General features: G+C 43.8%; 2 protein-coding genes across 2 annotated transcripts; both read right to left on the bottom strand.

Moving 5' to 3' along the window:
* Positions 1 to 2110: 2110 nt before the first annotated feature.
* PNRC1 (proline rich nuclear receptor coactivator 1) lies at positions 2111 to 12996 on the bottom strand. The gene is made up of 2 exons (XM_085611176.1): positions 12523 to 12996; positions 2111 to 3297 (listed from the first exon to the last, which is right to left on the bottom strand). Exons 1-2 carry the CDS (start codon positions 12814 to 12816, stop codon positions 2848 to 2850), a joined length of 744 nt encoding a protein of 247 aa, XP_085467302.1. The 5' UTR covers positions 12817 to 12996; the 3' UTR covers positions 2111 to 2847.
* Positions 6692 to 9119, bottom strand: LOC146817718 (uncharacterized). The gene is made up of 2 exons (XM_085609227.1): positions 7127 to 9119; positions 6692 to 7076 (listed from the first exon to the last, which is right to left on the bottom strand). The coding sequence occupies exon 1, from the start codon at positions 8981 to 8983 to the stop codon at positions 8054 to 8056; it is 930 nt and encodes a 309-aa protein (XP_085465353.1). The 5' UTR covers positions 8984 to 9119; the 3' UTR covers positions 6692 to 7076; positions 7127 to 8053.
* Positions 12997 to 18616: the final 5620 nt, after the last annotated feature.

An 18616-nucleotide genomic window follows, 5' to 3' on the forward strand; every position in this document is an offset into this window, starting at 1 on the left:
ACTGTAGTTGGAGGCCTGCAAAGCCACTGTTTGCACTTCCAAAACGCGCTTACTATAAGTCTCGCCAGAGCAGCGCTAAAGCGCTGGTCAGGCGAGACCTAAAAAGGAGTTTTCCAAGTTGAAAAGCACCAGAAACTGTGACTGTACATTCCCTGACCTAAGTGGTCAAATCCCCAGTGCAAAACTTGTGTTTTAACTGTTTTTTAGGTCTCACCTGACCCAGCGCATGAGCTGGTCTGGCGAGACATTTTGTGAGGGCTCCAAAAAGTGCTACCAGGCCAGCCTACACCTACAGTGCATGCGCGCGGGCACTCGCGTCGCGCTTTACCGCGATTACTTTCACTTTTGCAGCCGCTTTGATGTTTGATCGCGATCACTTTTGCGGCCGCTTTGATGTTCTCCGTGAGGCTTCAATAGATTGCAGCAGTTAAAACAAGCATTGGCATAGCCAATAGGTCTCGCTTTTGGGACCTTATAAGTGTTTAGTTATGCAACTGTTGCATGATTAAACACTTATAAGGTCCCAAAGGCGAGACCTATTGGCTATGCCAATGCTTGTTTTCAGTGTTCTTCAGCGAACACTGCCGTTCTCTGTAAAGGGTCCTTTCTTTCTCAGTTTGAAATCCTTCTCAGTGTTCTCTACCGAACACTGTGCCCTCCTTCTAAACCCAACAGCAGAAAAAAAGAATACAACAATGGCAACCACGCAAAGGGGCTTCGCAGGCATGCGTGTGTCATCATTAGGAAGCACAAGCCCCAAATGGCCAGCAACAGCTGGGGTTGAGAGAGACACTGCCAGATCCAACCAGCAGATGGCAGAATAATACAAAACGTGAATACCGAAAAGATTCACTCCTCTAAACAACAACATCACTGTTTGATAAACTGAAGGGTAGGGAGCTGACCTCCATTCAGGAAGCAGCAGCACACATACAGCCCATGTATTGCAACTGAAGGCTGCATTTGTGCCCATCCAAAGACTGTAGGAGCTGGTTAAGACCCATGTGGAGGGGGAGTGGGGGGCTCACGCCAAAGGATTGAATCAGTGTAGTTATGGGGGCTCAGCATAAATATTCAACAGGGTTGTTAAGCAAAGCATTGGGCACCTCACAAATGACAGGTTTGAAAATAGACTGAAACGTGCCACACATTACAGCAGTCATTTCCTAAACAGGTGAGCCAGTCAATGCCATGTTTCTCCACCCCGATCACAGACCTCTCCAGTAGAGATGAGTGAGAAAGTCTCAAAAGCAGCAGAAAACCCCAATAAAACATATTATGGCGAAACCAGACTTCTCAAAACTGCGGCTGCAAAAACATCTTCAGCTTTCAGCCATCTCCTAAAAACTGTTAGTACTACAAACTGTGATCATGTTATACACATTCTGTTGCAAAGGGCCATATTTGAGCTCCTGCCTAACTCCTATTCCTCATCAAACATGTTCGAAACATTGCTGACAGGTTCCTGAAATCACATTTACCAGTGCACTTCATATCACTCTGCAACTGCCAACGGGCTTTCCATTGACTTAGTGTTCCGCCACCTGTGTCCAACTGTTCAAGCCAACTTTCTGCAAAAACGAATACGGGTGGAGGGTGATTAGTCATTTTTGAAATCCTCTGGAATGGCCTCCCAAGAAGATCCATCCTGCTTCAAAACTCCTGATCTGCAGCACAGTATTAGCTACCTTGCTTTTCCATAACAAACCAATGTAAGACCCTGCAGCAAATGCCCGAAGGCAGTAAAATCACACTTGCCCACCTCATCCATGATCACCTCTACCAGAGACCTAATAGGAGCTGTCTTCTCACCAATTCCCCTACCCCCTTCACAATTTGCAAATGCATCTAGTCGCACACTCAAATGAATGATGGGTGACCCATTCTTCAGCCACCAACCTTCACAGCAATCATTTCTTCCTTAATCCCTTGAAGGATGCCCTCCACCTACTGTGCGCAAACTTTTAAACACCAAAAGGCCACATCAGCAAACATTGTAGTCTATCAAAAAATGATTAGCATGACATTCTTTGTCCAACTCATCTCCAGGACCATGACCCAGATAAATAAATATATATTTTTTTTTTTTTAAAGAAAAAAGATGCGGGTGTTGGGGAGGCCTAATTGTTTCTTTTATTTTTTTCAGTTTAGTGGTAGCCAATTTTATTACTTGGGAAGTCCTTCTGTACTACTTCATTCTCTTCGACATCCATTGGTGAAATGTTGCAAGTAGGGAAAACTCATGAAATTTGTCATTTCTTATCCAAATACTAGAGGAATCAACACCATCCAGGCTGATGTTACAGTAGGTGTAGGAAGTTGATCATTTCTCCTTAACTTCTTATGATCCACATAAGGTAGCAAAAAAAAAAAAACCTCACATTCCTTATCAAATTCAGTGCCATGTGTCTAAATCCATCGATCCAATTGCAGGCTGCACAGCTATCCTCAGTAGTGCATTTGGAGCAGCTGTGCGGACCTTAACCAACATTGAAATCTTTAAAAGTAACTTGGTGCCTTGTGCAAAGAAAAGTCACTTCATGTAGTTGTTCACATTGAAGTTTCACAGTTATATACAAAATGCCTGCCGTTTGACAGTCCAAAATACATACTTCATAATAAAACTAAAATTTACATAAAGAGTATGAACAGGTATATATACAAATTACAGTGTGTACAGCATTTATACAACCATAAAAAAATATATTACAAGGCTTTTCTGACAGAGATGCATGGTGGCAGTCTTTCATAATTCTCCCTTGCAACAAAGAAGAGCTCAGAGTGCTTCTAGGGTGAAATTAATGGAGTCACAAAAATGGTCGGCAGTAAGTACGTGCAGGACGGAGCTCATGAGTGGACTTTCAAGAGAGTTTTTAAATGAAAAGCCATAAGTTCCTTGCACTGGTCGGAATGATGTACAAGAGTTGTTCCCACCCAATGTCTGGGTGGCTTCGGGAGAACACTGGGAGATGGTGGGTCGCTGAATTTAGCACCAGCATAACTGATTCCCTTTTCACTCATTTCAGAAAAAAAGTTAACTTTCTTTAATTGGATTTCACTCAAATTATCAGCGCAGTGCAGAGGTTTCTTTTCTTGTTTTTTAAGAGTATCGTAAAATGTAGAGTCCTGTATTGAGTCATTTTCGTTTCTTTTCGAAAATGCAGTCTTGACCGAGGGGAGATTACTTTTGCCTTTCGGTCGGTTTATGTTCAGTTGTTCACATTTGTGACTGCTCTGGTTAGACTGGCCGTGTGTTACTGTAATCTTCTCCAATTTTCCAATCTTGTTTTTTAACACCTGTGGGGGGGGGGGGGGGGGGGAAGAAAAAAAAAGTTACAATCAATCCAGATTCATTTTTACAGTCTTGTTGAAATGAAAAATGCAAATCCACATTCTCTTTAATCATAGGAGGAGACCACTATTGAAAAGAATGGTTTAAAATGCTTCCTGGCTTATGACAACGTAGAGTAAAAATCTTATTGATAAGTTTCCCTTTACAATTCCCACAACAACAAAAATACACACACACAGTCTTCCTTTTTCAAAAAGCAGTTGACAAGATCTAATAAGCATTCACAAAGCTATGCAAAGGAACACAGGAGTGATGCTTGCATAAGCGGTGTGATAGGAATTGAGAGAGCTACAAGAAGTTTGGGGTGGGGGGGGTTTAAAAATAAAAATCACCTCTCTATGCTGTTGAACATTGTGCTCAAGTGGTTTATGGAACTTCCCAAAACTACCACACTGTCATGACATCATACACTCCCTCCAAAAACCTACCTCTCTCACAGCAAAGCTTACTGGTCATACCAAAATTCCTGTGTGCGGATCTTTAACTCTGGTTTCCTTAATTTTTAGGGCCTAATCACTGAAATACACTGCCTGCTGACATTTGTGCCTGCCCTCGGTTAATGACTTTAAAATCAGTCTAAAGAGCCAGCTCGCAAAACTGAAGGAGGAACACACAAAGACATACATCACATCTAAAATCCTAACAAGACCAGCTTGGGGGCGGAGGGGCTGTACAACCTAACCTAATTGTTGATAATCTTGCAGTGTTTGCTTGCATCTTATACGTACTAGCAGTTAAAAATGTGCCAACACTTTGATGGAATATTATCCTGCATCTGTGTAGAACTGCAACTCTTTCCAAAGAGATTGCCTCAAGTGTCTTGGGGTCCTGCCTCAGTCCCATCCTGTTTAACCTTTATGTGGCTCAATTGGCAAAATTGATGAGATCCTGAGATAGCTGTCCTATGCGGACGACACCCAAATTATAGTCTCTGACAATTGGGCACTGGTGGTGGACAAGTTTAGATCCTGCATAAGTGAAGTCAGTACCTGGATGAAGGAAAACGTGCTCAAACTTAACGCTAAGAAGGTTGGGTGGTCTTTGGGGCAGAAAACTGTTTAGTCTGAGCTCTGGTGGCCTGAGACTTGCGGCCTGTTACCCATCCCAGTGACCGCCACCAAACATTTTGAGGTGACCCTTACTTTCGACTCTCAGGTCAACAGGACCGTGAGCACCAGCTTCTTAAGATCTTAAAGATTTTTCCACATTTACATAGGGAAGAGTGTCAGTAGTCATAGCCCTTATTATATCTCGCCTTGACTACTGTAACACTTTATATTTAAATGCCAACCAGTACTCCTTAAACAAACTCCAGATCATCCAAAATGTGGCTGCATGGGTGATCCTAAATTTACCTAAACATCTTTCTGTTATGGAGGGATTGCAGTTCCAGCATTGGTTACTCGTGAGACAGCGGGTGACCTTTAAAGCAATGTGTTTCGTTGTCAATGCTCTCCATCAGCGGGGCTCTTGGTACTTCAGAACAGCTTTCAACTGGTATTTGCCAAGAAGACAGCTTAGATCTGCAGCGCGGAGGAGTGTCATCACTCCTGTGTGGTGGAAGGCCATATGGGGTGCCCACGCATTGCCTGTGGCTGCAGCCACTCTATGGATTAAGTTACCAATACATATTGTGAGTCTGAATTCGTACTCTATTTCATAAGCATCTCAAAACCTGGTTATTTTCCCATTCTTAAGGATGCTCTTGCCCTGGCTGGCTTTTGGACCGTTGCTAGCACTTTAATGCTTTTTTAGAATAACATGCTCATTAAATCCAAAATACAAGTGTTGCTATCTGTGTTTTTTCACACACAAATAAAAAGGACAAACACTGGCAAAGTAGGTATTCCTTTGCTGGTGCATTGGCCGTGACAATGTTTTTGCTCATGCTCTGTGGCAATAGGGGGGAAAAAACAAAGGGGAAAAAAGCGACGACATTGGCAGCTGCATTATTTTCTTTCTAAATATATTTACCGATCTCAGACAGCAGACTCCACTTGGATCCTCAAATAAAAAAACTTTTAATTTGCTCAAACCATTTTTTGGAATGCAAAGGGGCCCGGTAAAGAGAGATATGTGAAGTGGAAGGACATTGGTGCAGGGGGCCGTAACTGAGAGGAGGGGGCGGCACTTCAGAGCAAGAAAAAAAAAACATGCACTATTGTGAAGTGCTTATAGAAAAAGAAAATCGGCCTTAAATGTAGTGGAAAGATACAAGTCACCCAATCAATAGGATTGTAAAGAGGCTTTGCTACTGGGAAGGGACAACAAGTAAAGGAAGGCCAGCCACTGAATAAAATGCAAGCAAATGACCGACAACAAAACCGACGAATGGTAAGCAAAAGGAAGGCACCAGGTTCATTGCAAGGTTTTGGTACTGTCCACGAATGGGTTTTCGAAAAAAGACACCTATGACAAGTGTGCAGGTGAAACCTAAAAGGGGACCCAATCCAGTGCCCACAGAGGAAAGGGATTTCAAGCTCATTTAGACTAACCATGATGTTGTGCATTCTAGTCTACTGAAAGTTACACAACTTAATACAAAACCTCTTTGCTTTTGAGAAAAACATATTTCTAGACTGTCACTGTAAGCTACAAACACCGTGCTCCTGTGTGAACAGAGTATTCCCACCCCATATGCAGAACTACAGAGGAAGCAGGTGCATGCACCGTACAAGTTTTCTACATCTTGTGCGGATCAAGAGAGCCACACAATCAATCAGTGGTTCGTGCGACTGCAAGGCAAAGGCATGTAGGGTAATAATGCGGATATTTGAAGATGTAAAGCTTTCGAATAAACTGCCACTCGTGCAGAATCTAATACACATGGGCAGTTACTGTTATAATACAATCTTCTTTAGAGATGCTCTAAATGAGGCCGAGTGCGTTTCCATAGTCTATTGTTTGACAGAACGAACATAAGCAATAAACCCATTGTACAGTTTAAGGTATTTTTGCCATTCATGAATTCCTTATATCTCTTTATTTTATTTGGTATGTACACTCCGATATTTGGAACAGAAATACGAAATAAGAACATAGGCGGCACGTAGTATTAAATGTAGTTGTGGTAGGAAACACAAGCCGGAGAAGTTGAATTTAGTTTTTGACATGGATGCCGATTTGTAAACAAGAAACACAAGAAATGCTAAATAGACTGACACCAGCGTGGTTTCACGAAATACAAATTGCTACAAAGAGTCAAGGAAAGTATTCCTTGTTTTTGGCCCGCACTGATGCTCTCAGCACAGCACCTGTCAATGCTAAATAATGCACATTTCAACCCCCCGCCTTTTTTTTCTTTTTTATACATCTGGGATTTTTTTTCTTTTCTCTTTTAACTACCCCAAAAATATTTCAGGACTGGAGTAAAAGTAATAGTCTTCCTGGACCGGTTAGTGGAAAGTTAAACGTCCCCCAAATATTATAGGTCTGGAACTAGAATAGTAAATTAGATTCCTGCTGGCCCAAAAACCCTCGAGGGCGCATAGGATGGAAACTGAAACCTGAAGGCCATTGGGCATTTGCTCCCTTTGAACCACAAAACTTAATTTTGTTCAAATTAAGGCTAAAGATTAGGCCAAAATAATAACTTTGCATTTCCGAATCGTATTCCTCCCTCAAGACAAAACGGACATAGGCACAATGAACAACAAGCATTTGCAATGCAATAGGTCTCACATTTATAAGAGTTTGAGCTATTGGCATTGTAAAATTACAATGCCTTTTATTTATGTTTTGGTTTTAATACAAATAAAAGGCATTGTCATTTACAATGTCAGTAGCGTAAACTACCACCCCACGAGCCTTCAATGTTTGTTTCACGTGCTTTCTATAGACACATAACTGCACGCAATTTTAAATGTCTTTGTGTCTTTGCATGGACACAGGAGGCTGTGCTGTTAAGCAACTCGCTGATCCTTAATGTCACTCAGGAAAATGAACACATAGTGTGTAAAATATGGGATGGGCATATAAACCCTTGTATTAATAGTTCAATGAAGTGTTCCTTTTGTTACAAAAGTGCCTACAATCCAAAGTGCTTTTGTATGGACTTTTTAAACGGCAAACAGTGAGCACTCTATGTAGTGCTCCATGAAAAATGTTCACTGCTCTAGTGATATATTTTTTTAATTAAAGGCTTCAATCTGCCCACTGTATCCTGTGTTATAAGTAGAACAGGACACGGCTTAGCACCTACAAATCGTAAGGATGTGTGGCATTGTTTTCTCCTGGCGCCCGCGTTGTCTCTAATTGTAACACTTGCGAATGGGCCATTAACCAAGGCAGAAGGCTCTGTCTGGTTTCGATCTTAGGGGCGCCTGTTGTCTGTTGTGTGATAGAACTTTTCCGTGCTGTAAGGGAGGGTTAGGAGTGTGTGAGAGAGAGAGGGGGGAGGAAACACTGCCATGCAATGCCAGCTTTCAAACCCTAAACCAAACCTTACAAGTTTGCGCATCAAATGACTTCTGACGTTAAATGTATTTTTTAAACGGCAAACAGTGAGCACTCTATGTAGTGCTCCATGAAAAATGTTCACTGACCCCCAACGACCCTGCTGGACGCCACCGCGTCTGACTCTAATCCATGCAACCAGAGAGCTTTCTACAGGATGTCCGTCCTGGGGGGCTGGTGGGTGCACTGGGGGCAAGAGGAGAGGTCTAGAGTACCGTGCAGTGGTAGAAGGGAAGTGAGAGAGGCTCAGAGAGCAGTGGCGCATAGGAAGAGAGAGTGCAAGGAGTGAACAGAGAAGTGCAGTGCACTGAGGAAGAGAGAACGCAGTGACAGAAAGGAGTGTGCAGTGAGTGAAAAGAGGAAGAGAGAGTTGAGTGATACAGGGGAAGGGAAAGAGCAGTGGAGCAGAGGAATAGAGAGTGCAGTGAGTGAACAGAGGAAGAGAGAGTGCAGTGCACAGACAAAGGAGCGTGCAGTGAGTGGAAACAGGAAGAGCGAGTGCAGTGATACAGGGGAAGGGAAAGGGCAGTGGTGCAGAGGAAGAGAGAGTGCAGTGAGTGAACAGTAGAAGGACTGCAGAGCACAGAGAAAGGAGCGTGCAGTCAGTGAACAGAGGAAGAGAGAGTGCAGTGGCACAGAGGAAGAGAGAGTGCAGTGCACAGAGAAGGAAGCGTGTAGTGCACAGAGAAAGGAGCATGCAGTGAGTGAACAGAGGAAGAGAGAGTGCAGTGCACAGACAAAGGAGCGTGCAGTGAGTGGAAACAGGAAGAGCGAGTGCAGTGATACAGGGGAAGGGAAAGGGCAGTGGTGCAGAGGAAGAGAGAGTGCAGTGAGTGAACAGTAGAAGGACTGCAGAGCACAGAGAAAGGAGCGTGCAGTCAGTGAACAGAGGAAGAGAGAGTGCAGTGGCACAGAGGAAGAGAGTGCAGTGCACAGAGAAGGAAGCGTGTAGTGCACAGAGAAAGGAGCATGCAGTGAGTGAACAGAGGAAGAGAGAACACAGTGCACAGATAAAGGAGCGTGCAGTGAGTGGAAACAGGAAGAGAGAGTGCAGTGATACAGGGGAAGGGAAAAGGCAGTGGCACAAAGGAAGAGCGAGTGCAGCGAGTGAACAGAGGAAGAGAGAGTGGAGTGCACAGAGAAAGCAGCATGTGAACAGAGGAGGAGACAGTGCATTGGCACATAGGAAGAGAGTGCAGTGCACAGAGAAGGAAGTGTGCAGTACACAGAGAAAGGACCATGCAGTGAGTGAAATGCGGAAGAGAGAGTGCAGTGGAAAAGACGACATGCGAAAAGCTTGCAGCGTGCCAGATGCTAGGATGCACACGCGTGTGATGTTATGATTAAATACGCCGTGCGGACGCGAATGTGAAAGTGATCGCGATAAAACATCAAAGCGGCCGTGCGGCCGCGAAAGTGAAAGAAAACGAGTGCTTTCAGGCTGCCAAATGGTGCGCGCGCCCGGCACACATGCACTGTATTTGGAGGCCTGAAAGCACTCGTTTGCACTTCCAAAACTCGCTCACTATAAGTCTCGCCAGAGCAGCGCTAAAGCGCTGTCTCAGGCGAGACCTAAAAAGGTTCGCATAGGTTCATAATGAAAATTACCATCAAAACCTAGGACCACAAAACATGTTGTCGGCAATGTAAAAATGAACTTTTCGGCAGGCTTCTTCCTGCAGCTTCGGCGTCTTATATTCTGTGTAGCTCAAGGTGTTTTAATAGGAAGCCATCAGGTCAGAACAGCCCCATTTGGAGTGCAAAATTCCAGTTTCTTTTTGAGGAAAGTACAAGCATCCAAATGCAGCACTCCCTCGCCTAAAATAGCATACAGCTTAATATGGACACACACCTCCCCGCCCTCCCAAAAGCAACGAGCGCTCCACCTGCCAAAAGGCTGGGCTGAATCCTGCCAAGTGACTCGCCTTTGGATAAAGGGTTGTGGCTATCAAAACAAACAACAAGGAACGCAATAAAGAAAGAAATATGAGCTTTAGGAATCTCCAAAGCGTTGCCACTTCGTGCAATGCGTCTTATTGACAGTTTACGTCAGCGGGGAGGTGTAGCTCTCAAGTAGGAGGCGAACAGTGCTCGTTGCTGGGTTAATCCGCTCCGTCATTGGTTGTAAGAGCAGCCAATCTGGAAGAGTAGTTATTATACACCCGCGCTCTCTGTCGGGGAGGGATGAAGTTACCCCAGTGCAGCGGGGACTTCCAGGAGCATCTCATCTCAATGGCGGATAACTCACAGCTGAGCAAGTTTCTGTCTTTTTTTTTTTTTTAACTGTTTTATATAGCGCGAACTGGACCCCAAGCATTGGAGCCCTTTAAATGCCCACCAGTTACGTTACATAGGACACATTCATTTTTGGTAGGCATGGAGAGATTAAGTGATTTGCCCAAAATCACAGGATGTTGAGCCGACGCAGAGGCTCGAACCTGGTTCCCCTCCGCCAAGATCGGCAGATCCGTCTACAATAGGCTAACAGATTCAAACGCACAAGGGGAAAAATTAAGAATCGCGAGCCACACTGCCCTTTGCTTGCGAGTTACCTTCTCGTGCACTTAGAGGACTCATTTTATACTTCTATTTCGTGTCCTGTGCGTCCTTGCTTTACAACTGGTGGCTTAACCAAACAGTCACACTATCCGCTTGTAGCATCGCATCTCCTCCCACCACTTCCAAACAAGCAGTACCCCATTTTAATTAAGGAACCCATAAACCTACGTGTTAGTTTAGTGTAGTCACCTTCTTCTGTACGTTATTTAAAACGCTAAATCCAGATTGCGATACCCCAGTTTGGAGGGGAATGTTTTACGGCCTGAGTGTTACACGAGTGCTGAAATCCATTCTGTCGGAGTGGGCAAGGGATCTAGTAACCTTAGAGTAGCCTCGTTAACCCTGGACACAACTGGAGTTAGTAGATATTCAGATAGAGGCTGTTGTATTCCAGAGAATTAAGCTTTAATAGCAGTGAGGGTTGAGGACTCTGGGTGCTTTTAAGTGAGGCTGTTTTGGGTATCAAGCCCTCTTTGATAGAGAAGGTCCTATGGGCAGTTGTGGGTTTGTTCATTGCCGCTTCGAGGATAGGGTCTGTGCCCGTCTGGTAACAGGAAATGCAGGTGAAGGAGTTCATAATGATGGTTGGGGAAAATGCAAGTCAGGCGATTCCAGCTCGGTTGTGCGAGGGACGTGGGGGGGGGGGGGGGGGGGGAAATCTAGCTCTGATCTGTGACTTCAGTGGCTTGAACGTGAAAAGTGTTACGGGCCACACTTAGGGGGCGGTGACAGGGCAGGGAAACTGAAATTACTATCGAAAGGAGCAGGTTCGTGTTTGCCTGGATGCTTAACGGGCATGTTTCAAGGTAGGAATAAAGTTATTGTAATAATGAGGAAATACATTTAGGCTGTAAGGCATATTCTAGGTTGAGTGCAATTAAATGTTGGTCTGTTCCGACAACAACTAGGTGATGGGGGGAGCTGTTTGAATTCATCTTAAACATTACCGATCATTCGGTACTGTATTCCAGTCCCTCGATTTTCGCCCACCATGCCACTGTACATTGGGGCCCTCATTAGACAAAACGTCTTGCCCTTGCTCCACACTTTCTAATTATTAAAGATGGATGTTTATTGCACCAGGTCGCATGATGACGGTTTGGTCACCGACTTACTCCTTGACACTTTCTCCCTCTACGTCTACCCCAACAGCATTATTCATACTCTTATCCCATCTGCCAGTTATTCTCTGTCTCCCCTACCCAGACGGCATGGGGGTGGAACCCCCCACTGCAAGCAGAAGTAAAATCAAAAGAACATGATGCCGTGCAGACAACAGCTGTCAAATACAGTAGTGGTGAGCAAAAGGAATATTGAAACCATCACACACGCACATTTACTAGGTAACCTCTATATAACAGCTCCACCTCCCTCCTGAAAGCAACCTCCACCAGGACTACTCAACACACCTACTGAGACTACTACATAAAAGTCTGCAAGACGATAGTCTGGGGACAAACCCACTACGCGCAGGCAACTGCAACGACACCACAAACAGGCCAACTGGTAATGTGCTCGGTGGAGGCTATCTGTACAAAAACTATCGAAGCACTGTCCCAAATTACCACACATCCCAGCAACATGGATATCTGTACCCAACCACACCAAGTTTAACTAGGTTATTATCAGCGCGCGAGTTTAGATACCAGCAACCCACCCCAGGTTAGACTGCAGTATATACTCCCAAGTTTAGCTTAGCAACTACTACCAATACCCCTACCCCACTTTAACCTAGAATACTCCCTATGTTAGCACCCACAACACTACCCGCTGCCCCAGGATACTTTACACCACACCCCCTCCAACCACTTTGCTTAGAAACCAATAAAACGTTTAGCTAGACTCCATGTTCCACATCTTTAAAGGTTAGTTACCAGTGCTCCCACTTCCGCTCTGATGCTATAAGGCCTTCTCTCGATCTACTTCAAGCACTAATATTGTCTCAGTACCATTTTAGTCTCCACACCAGTGGTTCGGCACTCCAAATCAATATACCTTTCTCTCAGGTTTAGTTTGGACTTCAGTACGTTAAACACCAATAGCCATCAAAAGTAGTTTCCAGAACCAATGATCACAAGCAAACAAAAAAGTAGTCACAGTGTAGACACCACAGCCCTCAGTTGGCCCTCAGGCATCCGCCAATGACGCGCCCTCACCTCCTTGCGGAGTTGCTTGTAGTGTACGCCTCGGGACTCCTCCGATGCCCCGCTCTTGGTGGGGGGCCCACCCGCCGGCCTCTCGGGGGCGCGGTTCTGAAGATCCTGGCTGCTCCGCCTCGACGGCCGGGATCGATGTCGTGTCGCAGGGACTCCTCGCACCCTCCTTTCGCTGCCGGCGGCAGTACGTTGGTACCTACAGCTTCTAAGCGCCGACGTCGACTTCTTATTGGCAACGGGCCCGCCATCGGCCCGGGGCCGCCGTAGCGGGAGTCGGGGCTCCTCTGTTGCCATGTTCGGAGGCCGGGGCAGCTCCAGTTTTATGAAGGGTAGTAGGGAGGGGTCGGGATAGGAAGCTGCTCACGGGGATGTTATCTAGCCCGAAGAGGCAAAACTACTGCCTTTCCGTCCGAGAACTGCCTCTTTTGTGTCGAATGTTGGCAAACAGAGCAGGCTCCGCCTACAGCTTCGCGTAAGCTCGTCAGACGTGAAAGGGCGGGGCTACATCGTTCTGTCTTCTTTTGGTCAGGCAAGACGTCATCCTTTTAATGCTTTTTTTCCCTTTGTTCGAGGGTGCTACATGTCATTTCCTGCCTGACCTTAACGTGGCAGCTGGACCAGTGAGCGAATTGTGTATTTTGTCTGCCTTTCTGGCCACTTACCAAGCACGGTCATGTGGTTCTAGAGCGCAGATGCGAGCGAGGGCTGCAAAGAAGTAAACAAACGAGTGGGCGCTGCTTGGTGTGTCACCGACGAGTTGAATAAACAATTTCCCGCGGCAATAATCGTGACATAAAGGTCTTATCTTTGATTTATGGTAGTTGCGCTGTATGTCGAAAAGAATGCGATATAACAGTGTTTTTCCTATTTTTTGTACTGGCGAGAGATTAAAATGCGGTCACGCCGGTATACATCCGGCCAGGTGGCAACCCGACTGTAAGGTTGGTGTGAGAGAGCGAAAAAGACAGATGTCAAATTTATGCCAGAACGAAGTCCTAGAACGTTTGCTGCCCTCGGATGAATTCCCAAGTACTTCTCTCAGCCCCACCTCTTGCCAGAATGTACACACATCATGGCACCGTCACAACTTTATTCCTTGGCAAGCAAGCGCAAAGAATACAGAAATCTAACTGTTTAGAATGTATTGCATCTCAGCACAGGGTAATAAGGTGACCAGAATTTGTAGAGGCAGTCCCGGTTTTCACCATCATTCTGGCCAATGCCAGTTCATTTAGCAAGTATTTTAGAGACAATCGAGTGAACAAAGGAAATTTGTCGTGAGCTCGGGTAAGAATGAGTTAGAAGACCTCTACAGAAAACAATTAACAGAGAGGATCTTGTGTGTAAAAGTTGCATTTATAACCCCTTAGTGGGTCATGTTTGTTTTCTACATTGGTGTTCTGTGTTCCTCGATTGATGCAAACTTGTAGTCTTGCTTCTGTGTTTCAGCAATGTCTCGGTTTTTGGTTTTCAAAGTCTGATCACCGTGCCTTTAAAATAATGCATTTTGCAGGCTACATGTGGACTTACAGCTCCTTACAAGTAAACACATCTCTGTTGACACCACTCATTCCTTTGGGTGTACCTGTTGGGCAATTGTGGGGGAAAATGACTTGTGTATTTTTAGTGTTATGAGGGCCCAGAATGTGACAGAAAGCATTGTGAATATGAAGTTGTTTTAAACTCACGTTATACCCAGAATACGATAGGCAGTCACAAAATGTGTAAAACAATTTAGGTTTAAGAAAAAAAGTGCTTTCAAAATATAGATTTTAGTAATACACCATCAGACTGTACCTCGTGGAAACATTTTTATGTGTCCATTAAAATCACGCACTCCACAGCTCAGTTGCTGACACCCTTACAGTGCCTCTCAAGTATAAAAAATCTATGTCATCACAAGGTTTCAAATGGCTCCATCAATTAAAGCCAATACCAGTTTCCAAGCATCCTTTACATTTGCTGATTAACCCATTGCACACATTTGCATTTCTGTGAGGCAGAAGGCACACTGTCAAAAAGGATTGTTTCTTGCTTAACTGTCTATCTCCCCCTCAGCACCACAGCCCAAGACCCCTCCTGCCTTTCATTTCAGCTGAGGCATTTCAACAGTGGGAATTAACCATCCTGATTGGTTGTCTTTCAACAACTAGTAGGGAAGCTGTTTTTGTTAAATTAAAAAAGTATGGGCCCCACAGATCCCACCCACTTAGACCTCTGGTTAAGAGTGAGGATGGCTCACAGCTATGCCTACATCTCCATAACAACCTGTGCTAATCACCTTTACCTGTTCTGAAATTAAATGGTTTTTTTTAAAGAAAGGATTTTGCTGCCCCATATCTGCTGTCATCCGTAGCAAATGTTTGGCTGGAGCAGAATGTAGGGTTGACCTTGATCCTACGGTTAGAAGTATTCTGTCCCATTTCATCTTTTATAAGTTTAATTTTTTGGTGATGAGAAATTCTATTCCTAAATCCAAAGTTGCAGCACACTCTATGCCAAGCGCGAAATGTAATGAAGCGCGCACTTAGGACTCGGCCCCCCGGGCACGCCCCCCTTGGTGATCCCCGTCGATGGAGTAAACGGGGCGGCAGCAAGAATTACTTCCGGGCCAGTCAGCGTTGTGACGTCACTTCCGGCCGGAGCCGGCGCCCCGAGGGGGGGATTGGGCGTGGGCCTATTTAGGGCAACTTGCCCTGTCCTCACCCTCTCTTCCTACTGCGCCGGCCCCGGTATGCAGGGGTCGCCGTTAATCATTGCAGGCAACCCTGTCAGAAGATCTACATTAGCCAATTACTTGTGAAAATGAAGTTTGCTGGATCGTTTCTCAGTCCAAGAGATAAAGCGCCCATGTTCTCAGTAGCATTGCAATTTTACAACTTCACCAGTTGCTTCTCAGCTTTCATCCACAAATGAAACTCTGCCCATCTCAGTCACAATACAATGAGTCATTAAGGCTCAGCAGTATGTGCATCAATCTTCTTCCCTTTCAGTGATGGCAAGGAATAGCAGCATCAATTTCTCTAAAATGTTGTCTATGTCATTCACATGTTGGATGTAGGATTTCAGACCAACTTCGTCAGCCATGGCACAGCTTAGCAGCATACCAGTGCCCACAATTGTCATGAAAATGTTTGTGGTGGCGATGCTGTATGTAACCTGCAGCTACATGAAAACTGAAGTTCCCTAAGGGATAAACACACATATAAATATTGTGAGCCTAAACACTGCCATCGTTCTTATTGGGCAACACAAATATTTCTTCACACTTTATTATTTTTACAACATTAATATGACCCAAGTGTGATAAAATTCATTCAGCTTATTTATCACAAATTCCCAAAACATGTGAACTGATTTTATAGGTCTCTTAATGTTTTATTCTAGAGTTCAATGATATGAATTACCACGCACACCTTATGTGTAGATAAGATAAACTGTTTAAAAAGATTTTTGAGCGTGCTAAAGAGGAGTCGTCCTCTAAACCAAGGCGAAAAAGTAGAAAACAGTTGCACAACTCAATTGTGAGTGGTGTCCCTCTAGCAGCACAGCTGTAGTGATGCGAGAAAATCGCTGAGTATCCAAATGAAAATATCACAAAAGTTGATCTTGAAGTTTTATTCCAAATAATATATCCATTGTCATCATGAATATTCAACCATAGAGAAGCTTAATACATTCCATTAGCTTCAAGAGGAAAATGAAGGATAAATCCCCAATGCATTTTGGGTGGGTAACCCTTCGTCAGGAGGAATCCTGGGAAATATAAAGATAGGAGAAAGTGTCACTACCCACTTGTCTATGAAAGCTGGAAAAAAATTCGAAAAAAATACAATGTCGTGAAATCAAGGAAAAAAGAAGCTAAAGGCTAAAGGAAAGTCTGAAAATTAAATTGGGTAAAAGTCGCAATGTTCACCGTTTGTTAAATTAGCGAAGAAAAATTAGCGAAGAAAAGTAAGACGTGAGATACCTTCACCAAGTGTTGAATGAAAGACACCGTGATTCAAAAAGTGCGGGATAAGTTTCGCATAAACAAATGCTAGACCAGAAGTTTGAGTGAGAAAACAGCCAAACCGCAGTGGAAAAACGAGAGTAATCAGAATGCTGTGAAAATACTGTCACTAAGTTAAGATTTACCTTCGGTAAGTATCACACACGAACACTCTCCATGTCCGCACAAATGTTGTAACGAGTGCTGACAATTGTTACAACGTTTCAAATAGTAAAAACGGACAAGTAATCAGATGCGCAACTGGCAACCATCTTGGAATGACAAAACTTACGCCAGTAAACTCGTGATTCATGGCATATGTGCGTGTAAATATCAAATAAACACGCCCTGTGTGCACATGTTCGGTAAAACTGGTACTAGCAATGGTTACATCACGTTAAAAGTGGAAAAAGCAAACGGTTACTCTAACGTTCATTCTTAACTTAGTGACAGTATTTTCACAGCATTCTGATTACTCTCGTTTTTCCACTGCGGTTTGGCTGTTTTCTCACTCAAACTTCTGGTCTAGCATTTGTTTATGCGAAACTTATCCCGCACTTTTTGAATCACGGTGTCTTTCATTCAACACTTGGTGAAGGTATCTCACGTCTTACTTTTCTTCGCTAATTTTTCTTCGCTAATTTAACAAACGGTGAACATTGCGACTTTTACCCAATTTAATTTTCAGACTTTCCTTTAGCCTTTAGCTTCTTTTTTCCTTGATTTCACGACATTGTATTTTTTTCGAATTTTTTTCCAGCTTTCATAGACAAGTGGGTAGTGACACTTTCTCCTATCTTTATATTTTCCAGGATTCCTCCTGACGAAGGGTTACCCACCCGAAATGCATTGGGGATTTATCCTTCATTTTCCTCTTGAAGCTAATGGAATGTATTAAGCTTCTCTATGGTTGAATATTCATGATGACAATGGATATATTATTTGGAATAAAACTTCAAGATCAACTTTTGTGATATTTTCATTTGGATACTCAGCGATTTTCTCGCATCACTACAGCTGTGCTGCTAGAGGGACACCACTCACAATTGAGTTGTGCAACTGTTTTTTATTCTAGAGTTCAACATAATTCAATGTACAAACTTTCACCAAACAACCTCCTTTTGGAGCAGTGTTTACATTTGAGTGATTTGCAAACCTACATCTTTCAGTCCTTGTATGCATAATTCAAGGGTGTTACAATAAATTTGTGTTCAACTTAACACCTGGAGATAGTTCACATGGAAGGCTCCGTATTACTCCGACAACCCTTTGTCCTTAACAACCCAGGAGAATCCTTTAATGAAATCAATCATTGTTTGATTACTCCCAAAAAGTAGTACTTACATTTCCTACTATTGACAATGACATTATTGAGAGTAAGTGTATTTAGATATGTATTTATCACTATGGGAATTTAAGTAGTCTGTGTGTCCCCATTCCCTGTCCTGAAAGGGCCTAACATGAAATAAATACCTTACCTTCTACGTGAATGGCTCCAGACTGCCCTCCGACTCCAACAGGATCTCCCTTTTTCACGTAGTGTTATCTGCCAGGTTCCATATAGGTAAGTCAGGCTATCCCGGGTATACTTAATCTATAATACATAACATGCAGAGGGCTGTTAGCGTGTAATCCATCTGTTAATTAAATAAGAGAAACTGAGTACCATTACTTTTTAATATCAAGAAGGAATATAGTTTGTTGTGTGCTACATAAACCACTGAGTATATTAATGTTAGTGATGAGAGAGTAAATCAGTTGGTAACACATGGACCAAACTGTTCTTTGTTGATGTCCTTAATAACCGTATACCTTCTGGTGTTGGCAACATATGATTATAGTCTATACATAATTTATATACCACACTAGTTGATTAAGTAGTTAAGGGCCTGGTGTAGGGTTTGGCTGATGTGGGACATCCTCCAAAAAGTGGTGCACGTCCCATTTGTCACATTTAGCATGCTCAGAGACATCAATACGCTCTAAATAGGATGGATTGGACGTCTGTCAACTCTAAATCCAACCCTAGGAGGCAGGCAGTCCATGATTGGCATCAGGCAAAAACAGTAACCAAATGCCAGCTGTGGAACTCCTGGAACCTTT

The sequence above is a fragment of the Triturus cristatus genome, chromosome 6, assembly GCF_964204655.1.
Source record: "Triturus cristatus chromosome 6, aTriCri1.1, whole genome shotgun sequence".
Classification (NCBI taxonomy): Eukaryota; Metazoa; Chordata; class Amphibia; order Caudata; family Salamandridae; genus Triturus; species Triturus cristatus.